General features: G+C 33.0%; 1 protein-coding gene and 1 long non-coding RNA gene across 3 annotated transcripts in view; both read right to left on the bottom strand.

The window, feature by feature from the left end:
- Positions 1 to 16064, bottom strand: part of LOC149784629 (uncharacterized) — a 441350-nt gene that overhangs the window by 220526 nt on the left and 204760 nt on the right. The gene's annotated exons all lie outside the window — the stretch shown is intronic.
- LOC149784632 (uncharacterized) overlaps positions 1 to 16064 on the bottom strand; it is a 300236-nt gene that overhangs the window by 201624 nt on the left and 82548 nt on the right. For both annotated transcript variants that reach the window (XM_089932690.1, XM_089932691.1), the window contains exons 13-15: positions 9315 to 9436; positions 6129 to 6406; positions 4023 to 4144 (exon numbers count right to left, since the gene is read on the bottom strand). In XM_089932690.1, coding sequence (XP_089788816.1) covers positions 4023 to 4144; positions 6129 to 6406; positions 9315 to 9436 — 522 coding nt within the window. The remainder of the gene's footprint in view (positions 1 to 4022; positions 4145 to 6128; positions 6407 to 9314; positions 9437 to 16064) is intronic.

Below are 16064 nucleotides of genomic sequence, written 5' to 3'. Positions count from 1 at the left end.
CCAAATTCTTTCTGTTTTTGGGGGGATTTCTTTTACAGAATAACTAACACCCACACTATGGAAGATACAGAAACGCATACAAACCTCTAAACGTTTTGGATGGCTGGGTGGGGCTTCAAAGGCTAAAACTTTAACAAAGCTATAGGACGGACAAGTGCCCACAAAAAAAACAGTACACAATCCACCATTTATAAAAGAACTTGATAAACAGTCTACTTATTGTGAAACATGATCAGTGGATTATAGATCAGTATGACTATAATATGCATTGAAAAATGGAACACAAATGTAATAAAATAAGAAATCGACTTAACTAAATAAAATGCTACTTTTAACATTCAGCTTAATTTTAATTCATTATTTATTTTTTTGTTTTGTTATTCTTGTGATTCGGAAAGGAATCGAGTTTCACTAATTTTTTTTACTTCTAATTTATCTTCTTCTACATGTTTAATTTCAATTAAAAGTATCTACACAGGTTATACACATAAAAATATCCATTAATTACTTTATTGTGTATTTATGTAGGGCATTTATTGGAAAGTTTACCCATGGAGAGAAAAATAATTTCATTCACTTCATTCTATGTTGAGATCTATTATTATCGACCAGCAGTAATACCTACCGGAAATGCATCTAGCTCAACCTCCATAAACTAAAGAGTTCGGAAAGAAAGGGCAGATAATGAGGTTACCGAAAAGGGCTATAGCTGAGTTCATCAAGATTTTTTAACCATTTAGGCTTACATATCAAATCTGTCAGAAATGAAGCTCAAAGCCAGAATGAAGCAATGTGTGTGTGTGTGTGTGTGTGCATCGCAAAATGGAGACATGAGAAAACATCCATATCTACACACGGGTCACATCTACATATGACGACTATGACATAATGAACATGCTAAACATGATATCATTCTTTACAATATCATATCTAGTGTGTTCACTAACTCAGCCAATCTGAGATAAGATCACATTATTAAAAGGTCTTAATCATTGAGACTTAAATATCAAATCATCAGAAATGAAGCTTACAGAGTGTTCACAAGCCAGTATCAATTGGCAAAGAAACAATGCAAACCAAATGTAAGAAACAAATATAATGTATTACTTGGATATATGAACTATAATAAGAGAACATTCTTAATACATTTTTCTTCATGACACCTGTGGAGATTTACTGACAGGCTATTTTTGGCCAGATGTTTTCTCTAAAATACGGCTAAATATTAAGTCACTGACGTGCATGATAAAAGCATAATATAACATGCCCAACGTACATGGAAACTGATTGGTTACAAGACAAACATTTTATGAGAAACTTTTTATGGTGGCATATTTTCTATGAGATTTGGAAATATTGTGGAGCAATTTTAAAGAGATACATGTACAGTTGAAATGTTTTAATCTGAATATTGACTATATTTTGAAAGCTCTTTATGCCATAATGCTATCCATTTTTTTCAAATGATGTCATTTCTTAAAGATTTTTTAAAAAATATTAGTTGGATTATTAACATGCATGTTTGAGATTTCTATCTGCCAGAATAATTTGTCCAATTTTTCTGGATTCTTTTCTAATATTTTTGAGAAGGAGGTTGTTCAAGATGTTGGTATTAGCATAGCTGATATTTGGCTTGCAGTATGTAAAGCAGAGTCGCAAGTGGGCCTGAGATTCCTCACATGGCTGACATCTGCCTCAGAGCCAAATGCAAGACCAATAAGCCAAAAACTCTGGGTCTGCAGGACACTTTCTGTTTAAGCTTCTTCCAACATCATATTTTGATGGCAGATTGGCACAATCTGTATATTTTCTGCCAGGTAAGAATATTTTCTGCAACATTTGTTCAAATTCTATTTTATTTTTATGAAAAAAATCAAATGAAAGGAATTTATATTTAAAGAAATAGCATTACATTTGGCATACTTGTTAACAAAGAAAGGCTAATTTAAAGCAATGCTTTGTCAAATTTGTTTAAATTCTGCTCAGAAGCTATTGTAAAGAAATTTATTTCATATTTTGTTATCTTTAGAATGGCATCCATGTTAAATGGTTGATCAGTCAATGCCCCATTGTTGCAGCTGTTTTGCAAGAAAATTATCTTACTATGGTCCAAAGGCCACCCCAAAAAATATCCTAATAAATAATGATAAAGGTCGCTATGGTTTATTTTAGATTCCAGTGAATGTTTTGGGGCATCAAGCTCATGAAGCGTTATGAAAAATGGATGTTAGGCCATGCCATAAAGTTCATGAGACCTTATGACACAATGGATCATGGGCCATACCATAAAGCTCATGAGGCCTTATGACACAATGTATGTTGGACCATGTCATAAGTTCATGTGGCCTTATGACAAAATCTATGTTGGGCCATACCATAAAGCTCATTTAACCTTATCACACAATGGATTCTGGGCCAACCATGAAGCTTTATGACCAGGTGAATTAAAGAGGTCAAATCCCAGCCAGCATTCTTTCTGTACAAATTGGTTAATATCTGTGAAGTAGTTTTAAGTCTTGTTAAGTGACAGTCATATTTGGTGTCTAATTGGCATCTTTTTGTGAAATTTGTAAAAAAATATCGTTTTATGTCAGAGTTCTTTAATTCTGAAATTTGTCCTGTGTTTTTAAGAAGAATTTAAGGCAGCCATTAAATAGTCAATCTGCATTTTTGATAAAACTCTGAAAGCCCTATCTCCCTATATACTTTTAGTTAAATTATGTAAGTGATTGTCGAGAAGTGGTTTCCATTTCGTTTTGTAATGGCAATTATAATTTACTGGGAACAGGATCATTTGTAAAAAATCTGAATGTCCTTCAAGCTAGATGGGTTTCTATTTAGTGTGAACAAATTTTTTTCTACAGATTTTGAGAAGTCATTTAAACTCGTGTACATGTCTTGTATTAACTTTGAAACTGGCAGCAGATCAGCATTATTCTAATAAATTATACGACTCCATGCTATGTTTTATTGTTGTCAAATTTGGTAAAATTCCATGGTGTGGAGATTGAGAAAAATGTTTGCCACATTATCCATAATCTGAATTTAATGTTAGGCATTTTTGATCAATTAGGGCTCAGTGCGGTTCCCTGTTATTTATTTTGCGCACACGGGTAGCATCATTTTTGCTGGCTGTAATTCAGTCCTTATCCACGCCATTATTTTTATGAATTTACTGATTTTAAAAGTTGCTTTCATGCTTTCTACTAATGGCTAAAATATAAAATACAAAACAAAATCAATACTGGAATATCCATGAGGATTTATGTTTCAAAACACAGTGTATAAAAATTTCCTGCCAAACTTAATTAATTTAACCAATTAAAATAATGAAAATAAAGATTGTCTGGAGGGTTTTAATAATGCTACAGTATAGAGGGTCCAAACGATGAAACTAACTTTCAATGTATTGATAATCATGTTCCTTTATTGATCATAAGCATAAATATTAAAAAATATTATGAGATTATATTTAACCTATAACCTATGATGTGCATATGCTACTGTAATGATTAGGTATTGATGAAGTGCTACTTTGCAGCCATCAAACATTATCAAGGGATGTAACTGCATGTATTTACTCCTTTAATCAGAATGAGTTATATCCATTCATATAGCTTCATGCACCTTTCAAGTTCAATAGACCACAATAGTTACATACAGATGCAGTAGGAATAATCTTCCTTCTACAATGTAGCAAAATATAAAAAATATCAAATTTTATAAATGCATCCATTAATAAATTGTAATTAAAAAATGGGTAGCACAGGTTCAGTATTTAAAAATAGCCAGATTCGATATATGTTGTAAAAATATATTTTCAAGTAACTCATTTAAAATGCATTTACATAGTTATCATTTATCAGTTATTTTTGATTGTTATGAATTGTTTATGATATTTATTAATACAACTAGATTGGCCTTATTCAAATATGTCTTTTCATATTTAACATTTTTGGATCTGACAACGTGGACAATTTCAAATAACACAAAAGAAAACTCGAATATTCATATCAACTGACCTTCTCCCCAATCTCACTAAATGCCCTTGGCTTGGCAATTATATTGAACTGTTCCATTATCCTCAATATGTGATCTTTGTTGGCATGAAGTTGTGGATGCATCTCCTTTGTCCAGATAGCATCTGTAAAAAACAAATGAAACTTGTTTTATATTTATCATTCTAACAACATATAAATTATGAGATATCAGGATAATATATTCTGTTCAATGCATTTATGACATATTGTTCCCATTGTTATGGGTCACAGACTTCAAACATCCTGATGACATATCATGCACACATGTCTAGGAGTAAAAGCTACTAATAGACGTTCATGCAAGAGGAGAGTCAAAACTCTGACCCACATCAGTAGTCAACTAAGCCGCTATTATAACCTGAACACGCACCTTTCAGACTGGAATGTGACAAGTCACAATCACATACATTGGCAAACATTTACCTGATTAATACTGACTGTAAATTTACTATGCCCACTTCCGTATCTGCGCTCAGAGCTGCTGGTGTTTTCCATTTTTGTCAACAGTCTTGATCTCCACCATGTTAATTATTTTATTACTGATAAATATCACATTTTACTAATTGTAATGAAACTTCTTTGTACTGTTGTGAGAAGACCTAAATAGACAGGTTTTCATGAAAGCATCCATAATGAGATGGTTTTACCACCTCCGTCAGTCACACTGGTTGTTATTGATGTGGTTCCAACAACAATTCCAACCGTTTTATTCTTACTAGATGACACAGTGATGATTTATACTACAATCAGAACAACAGTGGCTGCAGCAATTCTGCAAATAGCGTCTGGAACCACACACATGCATTTGTATTTCCTGAGCAGCTTGGTTCTCTTTGAGATTTCATCTTGGATTTGTCAGTCAGCATCATATATTTTCTCACACTGGTAATACTGAGCATACATTATAATTTTTATAACAATAATGTGATTGAATAGTATTAATGTTTGACAAGCCAAACCTGATCAGGTGCAACACACACATATGTACTTCCAATCAATTATTCATTATTACTGACATGACTCATATAATCAACTCATATAATCATAGGTAACATTTATTTGGGAAATATTTACATTTGCAAGAATTGTACCTTCTTGTGGTGTGGCATTATAGTCATGTAAAACTATACTAATTACACCATTGAATAATGTCCGATATTATCATTATTGTCTTTGCCCAATAACTGTTATACAGACAATTGCATCTTTATTAATGTTGTTAAATGCAACCTTGGGTTCAGAGATGAATTCCACTTCTTCTTTGCAGAAATGATCTCCAAGTGTTGTTAGGCAAGGTGATGCAGTCAGTCAGCATGTTAATACAATATCATTTGCGAAATAATTAATCTAATCTCCAGAGATGGTAAAGTGAACTCCAAATACTGTATCCCTTAATTTTATTCAGTAAGTAATGAGACTGATATTGCATACATGTCAAATATGTTTAAATTTCTTAACACATGCACTGGTATGTAATATATATGCTAGTAAAACAGAATATGTATTTACTAATATTTGTATCAGACCTCAACCACGAGGAAATCAATACATATGATATAGCCTCATGCACCTTTAAGATATTTAGTTTTATCAATAATATGCACAGGATTTGAAATACCTCAAAGTCTATTGCCTGCACTTCCTATCATGAAGGAAAACGTTTACATCACCAACTCACTCTTTAAAAATTTGTTGTCAGACTTGGTATACTTTAGTAACCATTTGATCATTAAATATGCAGTGATATATTTCTTACTTGGCAAGCTCTTTACCCTAGTCATCTGTTGAAAATTACCTATTTGTGATGTGGTCTTTAAATATATTTTATTTCAAGTATTTGGACATGCGACCAGAGAGACATTAAGAACCAAAACTATCTATCACACCATTCATTTTGTACATTTTTTGGTATGGCTGACTTGCACATACTATGTTAAATGAATCTATGTTGAAATATAATTTGTAACACTGAAGATAAAACAAATAATTGAAAAATAATGTTATATGCCTCTCAGTTTCATTGGTGAGGAGATATCAATGAGACACATACTTTTAAAACATGCCACACATTGTAACAAACGGACAAACCAACAAGCTCTGGGATAAGAATTCCTTTGTCCTTGAAGTCAAGCCATTTTTGTGTGATGGCAATGTCAGCAGGGCTGTTTGACTGAGGGTCATTTTCAGCATTAGCAGGGCTGTTTGACTGAGGGCCAATTTCAGCATTACTGTCAGCAGGGCTGTTTGACTGAGAGCCATTTTCAGCATGGCTTTCTGGTAGGTTAGGATGAGCATTGATGAGAAGTTTCAGGGCATCAATCAACCACTTTGGGTCCAAGACAACATTGTCTCTCAATACTTCAATGCTGAAAAATAGTATTCATAAGATGTGGAATTAAGTAATGATTCTTATCTGATGTATAACAGTTACATTTCATCAACCTTAATAGGGTAGCAGATGTTCCTATATCATGTGAGATCAATAACCATCTTAGGTATGAATGGATCAATATACAGTCAGACCATAACTCTATAAAAATCTTTTAAACACTGTTAATTTGTTACTTATTTGAATATATATATAGTTTCTATTTATTCTAATAAGAATTAAAGATTGGTACAGAATGAACAAGGATGGTCAAGTTTAACTTAATTTGTTGTTACATTTTCATACATTTGTCATGTGATGCATTATTTTTCTGCTTGATTACATGAGATTGTTTAATTCCCTAAGAAGTTTTATTTGCTATGTATATATATTTTATTGCAATTTATGACTCATATTTGAGAACACTATCACTTTCTTTTTTCTGTAAAGAGATAATTCAGCATAAATTCTGCAATTCATAACAGATCTCATAAAAGAATACTTCTCTGCTTTTAAAAGAAAAATTGGTAATTAATTTATGTTTTTTATCAAGTATGGTCAAATTAAATTCAATGCCATTCAGCAAGAAATTGTTACATGATTGTCTATATATTATAGTTGTTGAAAGGCACTGTTGTTTGTTTCTTTGCATCATTGACCATATTTTCACTCAACTGTTGGAGCACTGCATTCATTATTATGGGAGAAGATGTCATTTTGTTTGGAGGTGTTTGGAGGGGGGGGTTGCTTTTTTCAGTCCTAAGGTGTTTTCCTTCAAGGTTGGTTCTGATGAGCAGTCTCAGAAAAATGATGTAACTTTTTGTTGCTGTTTATAGCAACAATTACTATATTTGATGATATATGTGCAATGTTTGACTACAATAGGATGGGACATAAAATGTACAACCCACATTAGATCGGGATATAAAGTGTGCAGCCCTCATTAGAATGGGATATAAATTGTGTAACCCTCATTAGGATGGGACAAAAAATGTGCAACCCACATTAGATTGGGTTAAAAAGTGCACAACCCTCATTAGAATGAGATATAAAATGTGCAACCCTTTAGATTAGGATATGAAGTGTGCAGCCCTCATTATAATGGAATATAAAGTGTACAACTATTATGTTGATGGGAAATAAAGTGTATAATCCTCATTAGGAAGGACTATAATGTTTGCAACCCTCATTAAGATGAGATTTACAGTATACAACCCTCATTAGGATATGATATAATGTGTACATACCTCATTTGGATGGGATGCAATTTGAGTGACCCTCACTAGAATGATGTCATAATGCTGCTGCTTTTGTATGAAATTTCAGGTTGTTTAAGTGACATTTAAACTTCTTAACTTGAGGACTTAACCGGTATTGATGGGTTGAGCTTTGACAGTCTAAGATAATTATAAAGTTTTCATCTGAATGTGTTTGCTTACAGGGGATCAACTCTGATTATATTTATACATAAAGTTGTGAGTACTGCATGGCAGATTGATCTGTATTCAAAGTCTCAATTATTGATCATAGGTATTGACATTAATTAAATTATTTTAGCGTAATAACCATACATATTAATGGCAATCAAATTAATGTTTGTGAAGGACAAGGAGATCTGAATGCTCATGTATACATCATGTTGTAAACATCCCACCCATCGTCACCCCAACTGTTCACCACACTCTAAACCTCACTAACCTGTGCTTGCCAATGCTACAGCATATGCTTGTGGACCCTGAATATTTCAGTTACTGTTGGAGAGCTGGAGCTTGGTAACTTTGATTTTACTGTATCTAGGACACCTGTAGTTTCTGATGCTTTAATTTGCATCCTAAAACAAATCATCTCATTTTTTAGCCGAGTTTTCATTGCAAACTTATACAAGTAAGACTTGCTTATTGTTTCTTCTGATATATTTAAGTCTAAATATTTTGGAAGACCTAGCTTATGTCACCGATTACTATCCATTTCCTCTTAGTATGGATAACAAAGATTACTATCTACTCATATGCCAAAGTTTTTCGTCATTTTAATGGCAGATTTTATTGGCTATATCATGTTGAAGAAATTAAAACTAAATGCCTCTCCCATGGGTAAACTGAGGCAGATCAATTAAGCTAACCGTGGGTAGGTTTTGAACCCATGCATCCAGGACACATGATACTAATTCAACTCCAATAGTAAACATATGGAAACACTATCATATTCAAAATTCAATAACTTAAAATTTCTGGGTGCTGATGATGAGACCTATAATTCTCCATACACATCTAACCTTGGTGCAAGCTTATGTGTGGAGAACACCATATGACCCATGGCATTTTGTTTACGTACATGTGCATGAAACACGTTATTGATTCTGCACCAAATGAATCAGGTGCTACTTTCATTATTGAGTACTCCTGAGTCAAGCCTGTAAGAATGATAAAATTGCATCAGTATAAATTTGTCTATATTTTTTCAAAATTACATATAGAATAAGCTATGAAAAGATATTTTTACTAAAATTTTAATTTTCATTATTAACCAATTATGGACCACCAAACCCGTAAATACTCTATTATTTCTTCACCCATTTCTAGACTGGCTCACAGTTCTTCCGTATAATTAGTACCGTGTGTCCTCCAGCATTCTGAGTCCAATGCTGTAGCATTAATGGTGCACTGATGAAGGCAACTAGAATAAATACATGTAAAACGATTTATTTCTGGTTTACAACTTTGGCAAGATTTAGGTTTCATAAATGTGCTCCACAATTTTAATAAAGTTTGATGGAAATACCTGTATCAGTGATTTCACATCCTGTTTGGAAATAATGGCGTAAACTACTAATAAGAAAATCTACTGCAAACAAGTATTTGCAGCATTAATACCATATTATACCGATACCTGACTTGTAATCTTACTTGAAGTAGATGATTGTTCCTGTTTCATGCAGATATTTAAGAAAGAGATCCAATTCTTCACGTTCTTTTATTTGGAAAGCATCTTCGTTGTTTAACTCTTCCACAGTACTGCGAGAAACCACCTGTAATTGCAAGTTGACAACGTACTTGTTTAGTATGCATAATTTATAAATAAAATATTCAACTGCTTTACAAATGTCATTTTGTGACACTGTTATTACTTTATGCAACCACCACTTAACAAGATACATGATGATAATTGACCTTGTTAATATTTACATTGACATATGCATTCTAATTTGATCTTGCCAATATTCAGTTAGATATGGGTATTTTAATTTGACCTTACCAATACTCAGATATATGTAGGTATCTTCACTGAACTTTGCCTATTTCTGACTTAGCTTACAGTTTAGCTTGATCACATCGGTAACGAGTTCTGCACTCATCAGCAATCAGTATATATGTAGGAGGTTACATTAATGACCCTGCCAGTATCCAAGTGAACTTATTACATTGCCTGATCACATAAGTGAGGTGATGTACTTCCTGTAACCATCAGCCACTGCATATGTATACCACAGGGTACACTGATGATGCTGACAGTATTCAAGAAACTTACAACCAGGCATAATCAGCTCAGTTGTCCATTTTGTATCCATCAACAACGGGACATATATGTCACAAGCAACACAGATGAGTTTACCAACATTCATCAACAAATGGATGCATATGCCAGATCCAACACATATGACTTTGCCAATATAAAAACAAGCTTATAGTTTAGATTGATTGCCTCAGTTATATGTCATGTATGCTGCATTGAACCTACAGACTACACTGTCCGACATCAACATCTGCCTGTGTGTGTTACTTGATATAGCATCAGACATTCATCAGAAAATGCATATGTATGTTACAAGGTACAGTGTCAGACATCAGACATCCATCAACAAAAGCATGTGTATGCTACATGATACAATGCCATACATCCATCAATAACAGCACGTGTATGCTAAGTGTTACGGTGTCAGACATCAAACATCCATCAACAAAAAAATGTGTATGCTACAGGTACAATGCCATACCTCCATCAATAACATCACGTGTATGCTACTGGCTACAATGCCAGATATCAGAAATAAATGAATAACAGCATGTGTACACTACAGGCAAGAGTGTCAGACATCTGACATCTAACAACAACTGTTTCGTACAATCTACAGTGTCAGACATAATTATTTTATCAAGAAGAGCTTGTGTACACCTACAGGCTATAGTGTCAAACATCAGGTAGGCATATACAGCAACATGTAACTTAAAATACCAATAAGAAGAAATTTATTTTGTTCTAGATACAGCTGACAGAAGCAAAGTGATAAATGGCCTAATAGAAGATTTTGCTTAATTATCGTTACTTTCGTTCCCCTTATCAGCAAACGCACATTATATGTGCAATTCATTTGTGAAAGATAATCAAAATTATGTAAATATTGATCATGATAAATCAAGGCATTGTGAATGATATACATGATGTTCTGTCATTTGTTACAAATATTAATAGCATCTGAAGTTTAAAGCCTGCTCATAAAAAGGTTATGCATATCATTTTGTGAATGAAAATGGACTGTAGTTTATTAATTACCAATTTCATCAACGTATTTCAAAATTTAAAATAGCAATCCTATCATTGGATTTTCCTTGTTTTAGAAATGAAGCTTTTTGTGACGGTGAAGGTCGAGAAGGTACAGGACAATTGTTCTGATAAAGAGTTGATATATGAACATTTTGACAGAAAATTACTAGAAGCCAAAAGTGAACGTATCAAAATACATTATGTTACATCATATTTGAATATGGTTTTCTCAAAGATATTATCATTTTCTTCCAGATTGAAAATGAATAGACAAAAAATATCAAGTAGCTGTGGCAATTTACATTCATTGATATACATATTGGTACTTTGCTGTATGACTCAATCAATATAATGCAATGTTGTATGAGTAGTGACCTGGATATTTGTATCTTCATACATGCACTGATACTTCACTATGACTTCATATATATCATAATGTTGTATATGTGGTGTAGCTGCCTGGACATTGTATTTTAATATACATACTGGTACTTCACGATGACTTCATATATATATCATAATGTTGTATATGTGGTGTAGCTGCCTGCTCATTGTATTTTAATATACATACTGGTACTTCACGATGACTTCATATATATATCATAATGTTGTATATGTGGTGTAGCTGCCTGGACATTGTATTTTAATATACATACTGGTACTTCACGATGACTTCATATATATCATAATGTTGTATATGTGGTGTAGCTGCCTGGACATTGTATTTTAATATACATACTGGTACTTCACGATGACTTCATATATATCATAATGTTGTATATGGTATAACGGTACCAATTGCGCAAGTCCAGGTGGGCGGAGCTTAAGGTGTATGGAACATTGTATTCAGAATTAAAGAACAAAACTAGCTGTGATTGGTGCATTATGTAAGACTTGTACTTTCTGTTTGGCTTAAAAAAAAGTTGAGCCTCTTGGCAACATGTGAGTTTGTGTTAATTTCTATCTAGATCATATTTTGTATTTTTTATGATTTTTTTAAAATATGGTACACATGACTGAAAATGTGCTTGTTGTGACTAGATAACTCTTACCCCTGTCTAGTTCCAGTAGAGTTATCTCTCTTAAATGCAATGGAGTACCTGGTTATGTCATTGTCAAATTGACAATCTAGCATTGTTCTATATGACAGCGTGTGACATGCATGCCCAAGTAGGACAGAAAGTATATTTATTTCACAAAACATTAGCATTGAGGTATATGGAAAAACAATTGGTACCGTGATACCATATGTGGTGTAGCTGCCTGGACATTGAATTTTAATATACATACTGGTACTTCACCATACAACTTGATGTTTATCATAATATTGTGTGTGGTGTACTTGCCAGACATTGTATTTTAATATACACACTGGTACTTCACCGTACAACTTAATGTTTATCATTATCTTGTGTGTGGTGTAATTGCCAGATAAAATATTTTAATATACACACTGGTACTTCACTGTATGACTTAATGTATATCATAATATTGTAGGAGTGGTTTACTTTCCAAGGTCTGTGGTTTTTATGTCTTCTGAAACTGAATGAAATATGTGTATGTTCAAGCACAAAAAAACATACTATTTATTGCTACAAAATATATAATATTTTAAAAATGCAATACAGATGATATCAAAATTTTCTGGCATGAAACAGTTATTAATTATGGCATGAACATTGACCCTTGTGTTTTCCCCATGGAAACTTGGCACTTGCATTTCCCTGTCCCAAGGGAACTGGCTCCCTGAATTTCCCTGTGCCATGAGAACTAGGCCCCATTTCATAACTGTTCATAAAAAAGCCTTCAGGTACTTATGCACTTACTTGGCAGTAAAAAGGGAGTTGATTCATGCATTGAGTTTTGAACTCTTGAGTCTATCCTTATCCTCGTGGGGTCATGATGTGTAAACCACTTTGATTCCCACCAACGGTAGTCATGGTAACTCAGAGTTGTGGGTTCAATTACCACCACTGATACCGAAGTCCATTAGAATTTTTGTAGGTCATTTATTTCTTTATCATAAAATATGAAGTTTGCAAGTGGAAAGCAAATTATTTTGATGAATCTCATTTCTTTCTTTCAAAAACTAAAAATACAAGATAAATTCTTATTAATTTGGAACTAATGACAATGAATATGTGAAATGTGGTAAATTAATGCATTTACATGGAAGAACATGTTGCTTTAATTAGAACGAAAGGTGCAACTAACTGTGCTCAAGATCAGGTTTAATGAGTGGAGTTCTTGTGATACAGTGATCATATATATATCAATGTCCTGGATAATACATAGAAAATATAGTTAATGTAACAGAAGATCAGAAACATATCAAAGATTTATTCCTTCAAGCGCTTTCGCATCATCTTTATGGGTGATCTTCAGGTGAATATCTCTCTCTCTCTCTCTCTCTCTCTCTCTCTATATATATATATTTACATGAATTGATTGACATGATGGATAAAATTTGATTGTACAACATGATATATTAATCAGACTGGTTAAAGCACATGAAGGGATGTAAATTGATCAGATGGATATATTGGTGTAATAGGATGGATATAATTTGATCAGCTGAATTGACTAGAGTATTTATTGGTATATAGATTGATCAGAGTGATTGATTGGAGTACCTGGATGAATATAAAATAGTGCAATGGATTGACTGGAATTTCTGGAGGGATATAACATAGTCAAATGGATTGACTGAAGTACCTGGATGGATTTACGTTGATCACATGGACTGATTGGAGTCCCTGAATAATTAGGTTGTGATCTTTATGAAGAAGATATATTTTGCCAATTATGCTGAATTACAGTGTCAGTTATACAGATTGTATGGTGGTGACAATAAAGTGAATTAAGTATTTCTAGCGTGGGGTTGAGCCACCTGTAATCATATTCAACATACTGAAATATTTGACTCCAAAAAGATTCCTGTAAAAACTACATTCAAACTACAGTATATTCAAAGAGATACTTAGAAAGACTTTGCAACTGTTTTTGTTAGTCAAACTGTAGATTAAGAGAAGTATCAGTTTTGGTGACTATGTGCATACACCACAAATATGCATGAATATATCCATACTCCACATATCACATGAATATATGCATATTCTACACAATCAGCATCACTATTTGTGTACTCCATTCACGCTGCGTGACTAAGAAATATGCAATTCATCAAAGTATTCCCAAAACAACAGGTTTGCATTAAAGCATATGAGTATCACAATAAGGAGATAAATCTCACACAATTTACCAAAATCAGCCAAAATAGTTAATACAATCTCAGTCTAGCAGGATGAACGTCAAGATAGTTAATCTGACATGGAATGATATCACATCACAACATATCTTTGTAATTATAAATTATTGTAACAACTGTATGGAATTTCTATAAAGTGCTTGTCTGTGAAGTATTGAACGCACAGAAAGTCTAAAACATGTTTCTGTTAATAAAATTCTTGAACCAGACATCCCTGGAAGGCACAGACATATACACGTATGAGAATTTACAGAATTCAAGATAAGACCATTTATTCTTTTTAACTGTAATTTTTTTGGCAACAAGATTTTCAAATAAGCAACTGTGATGGCCATACCGGATGCATGATATGTACCATTTTCATTTAGGATACACTAAACATAATTAGAAGACATCTTCTGGAAACCCAATGCCAGTAACACCTTCCATTTATGATGCCCTAAAACTCACTTAAAAAGAAATGGAATCACAACAAAATTTTCAAGATGGCTGCTCTAAGAACCATAACTGATGTAAGATGAATATGACTTCCCTTTATGAACAACAAGACATCTCAAGAGGACATTCAGTTAAAACCCTATGCTAATAGGACTATTGATTCAAAAGGAATTGCAATTATATATTTTTAGATGGCCAATGTGGTGGTCATAATGAGTGTCCATGCAGCAACAGTTTCACTTTAGGAATAACATGACACCATATGAAGTTTTCTTTTGAAAACTCCATGTTGATATCACTTTCCATATAGCAGAAGTACTAAAAATATTTTCAAAATGGTTGTTATGGTGGCTATATTGCATGTTATATAAACATGATTTACATTCAAGACCAGCTAGGCTTATTAGGCTGATATGACCCTAGCTACCATTTTGGAAAAGTTTTACCAACATTTTCAAAATGGCCATATTGGATGGTTACATACCCATATTTTTCATATAGAGACAACAAGAAATGGTAGGAAATATTCTGGTGAAACCATCCAGGAAGATACAAACATACATTCAGCCACAGTGATAATATTTTCAAGATGTTGGCTGTGGTGGCCATACTGGATGTCCAACCATAAGCATTTTAATCTAGAGGCAACTAGACCTTTGAATGAATGTGTAAGTATAGTTTCAAGGTAACCCTCATCTCATGATTAAAACAAATGACGAAAGTAAATTCTGTGCTGGTTCAAGAGACAGCAAACAGTCTAAAATATTCAAAACTTAAAAAGAAACACAAACTAAATACTGAATGAGGTCTTCTGTTCACAAATTTGCAATTTCAGAATCAGGAATCTGTTATAACATGTCACAGATACACACACACATATCAAAACACATTGATACAGTTGAAGATAAATTGCAATTCTGAGTATATACACCAATAAAAATGTTCATGGGCAAAGGATGGAAAAACCACAATACCAAAATGCGGGCGGAGTTTCTAAGGGGGTGAATCTCCCCAGAAGCAAATTAATGAGCAATTTTGCCACCATACATTTGCATGAAAATTGTAATTGATGAATACAAATTCTCATTCTTTAGTATGATGCACACACCCATCGAATCATTATAAAATACTTTAAATTCTCATTGTAAACTTTGACAACAAAAAAATTTGCTTCCCTTATCTCAAGACAATTATTTCATTATTTTGAAATGTGAAAATTCAGGACATCAATATAAAATCCAAATGGAAATGTTTGATACATTATAAATCAGGATCTAATAAATTAGAATTTCCTTCCATCATTATGTAAATATATGTCTCTTTCATTTAACAAGCACTAACAATTGATTATTCTAAAATACTCACATTCAATTTAAGTTTCATTCATTTAGCCAATGAATAAACGTGT

Source organism: Sinohyriopsis cumingii, chromosome 14 (assembly GCF_028554795.1).
Source record: "Sinohyriopsis cumingii isolate HCF-2022 chromosome 14, ASM2855479v2, whole genome shotgun sequence".
Classification (NCBI taxonomy): domain Eukaryota; kingdom Metazoa; phylum Mollusca; class Bivalvia; order Unionida; family Unionidae; genus Sinohyriopsis; species Sinohyriopsis cumingii.
Note: the sequence above shows the minus strand (reverse complement) of the source record. Positions and strands in the feature narration are given on the sequence as shown.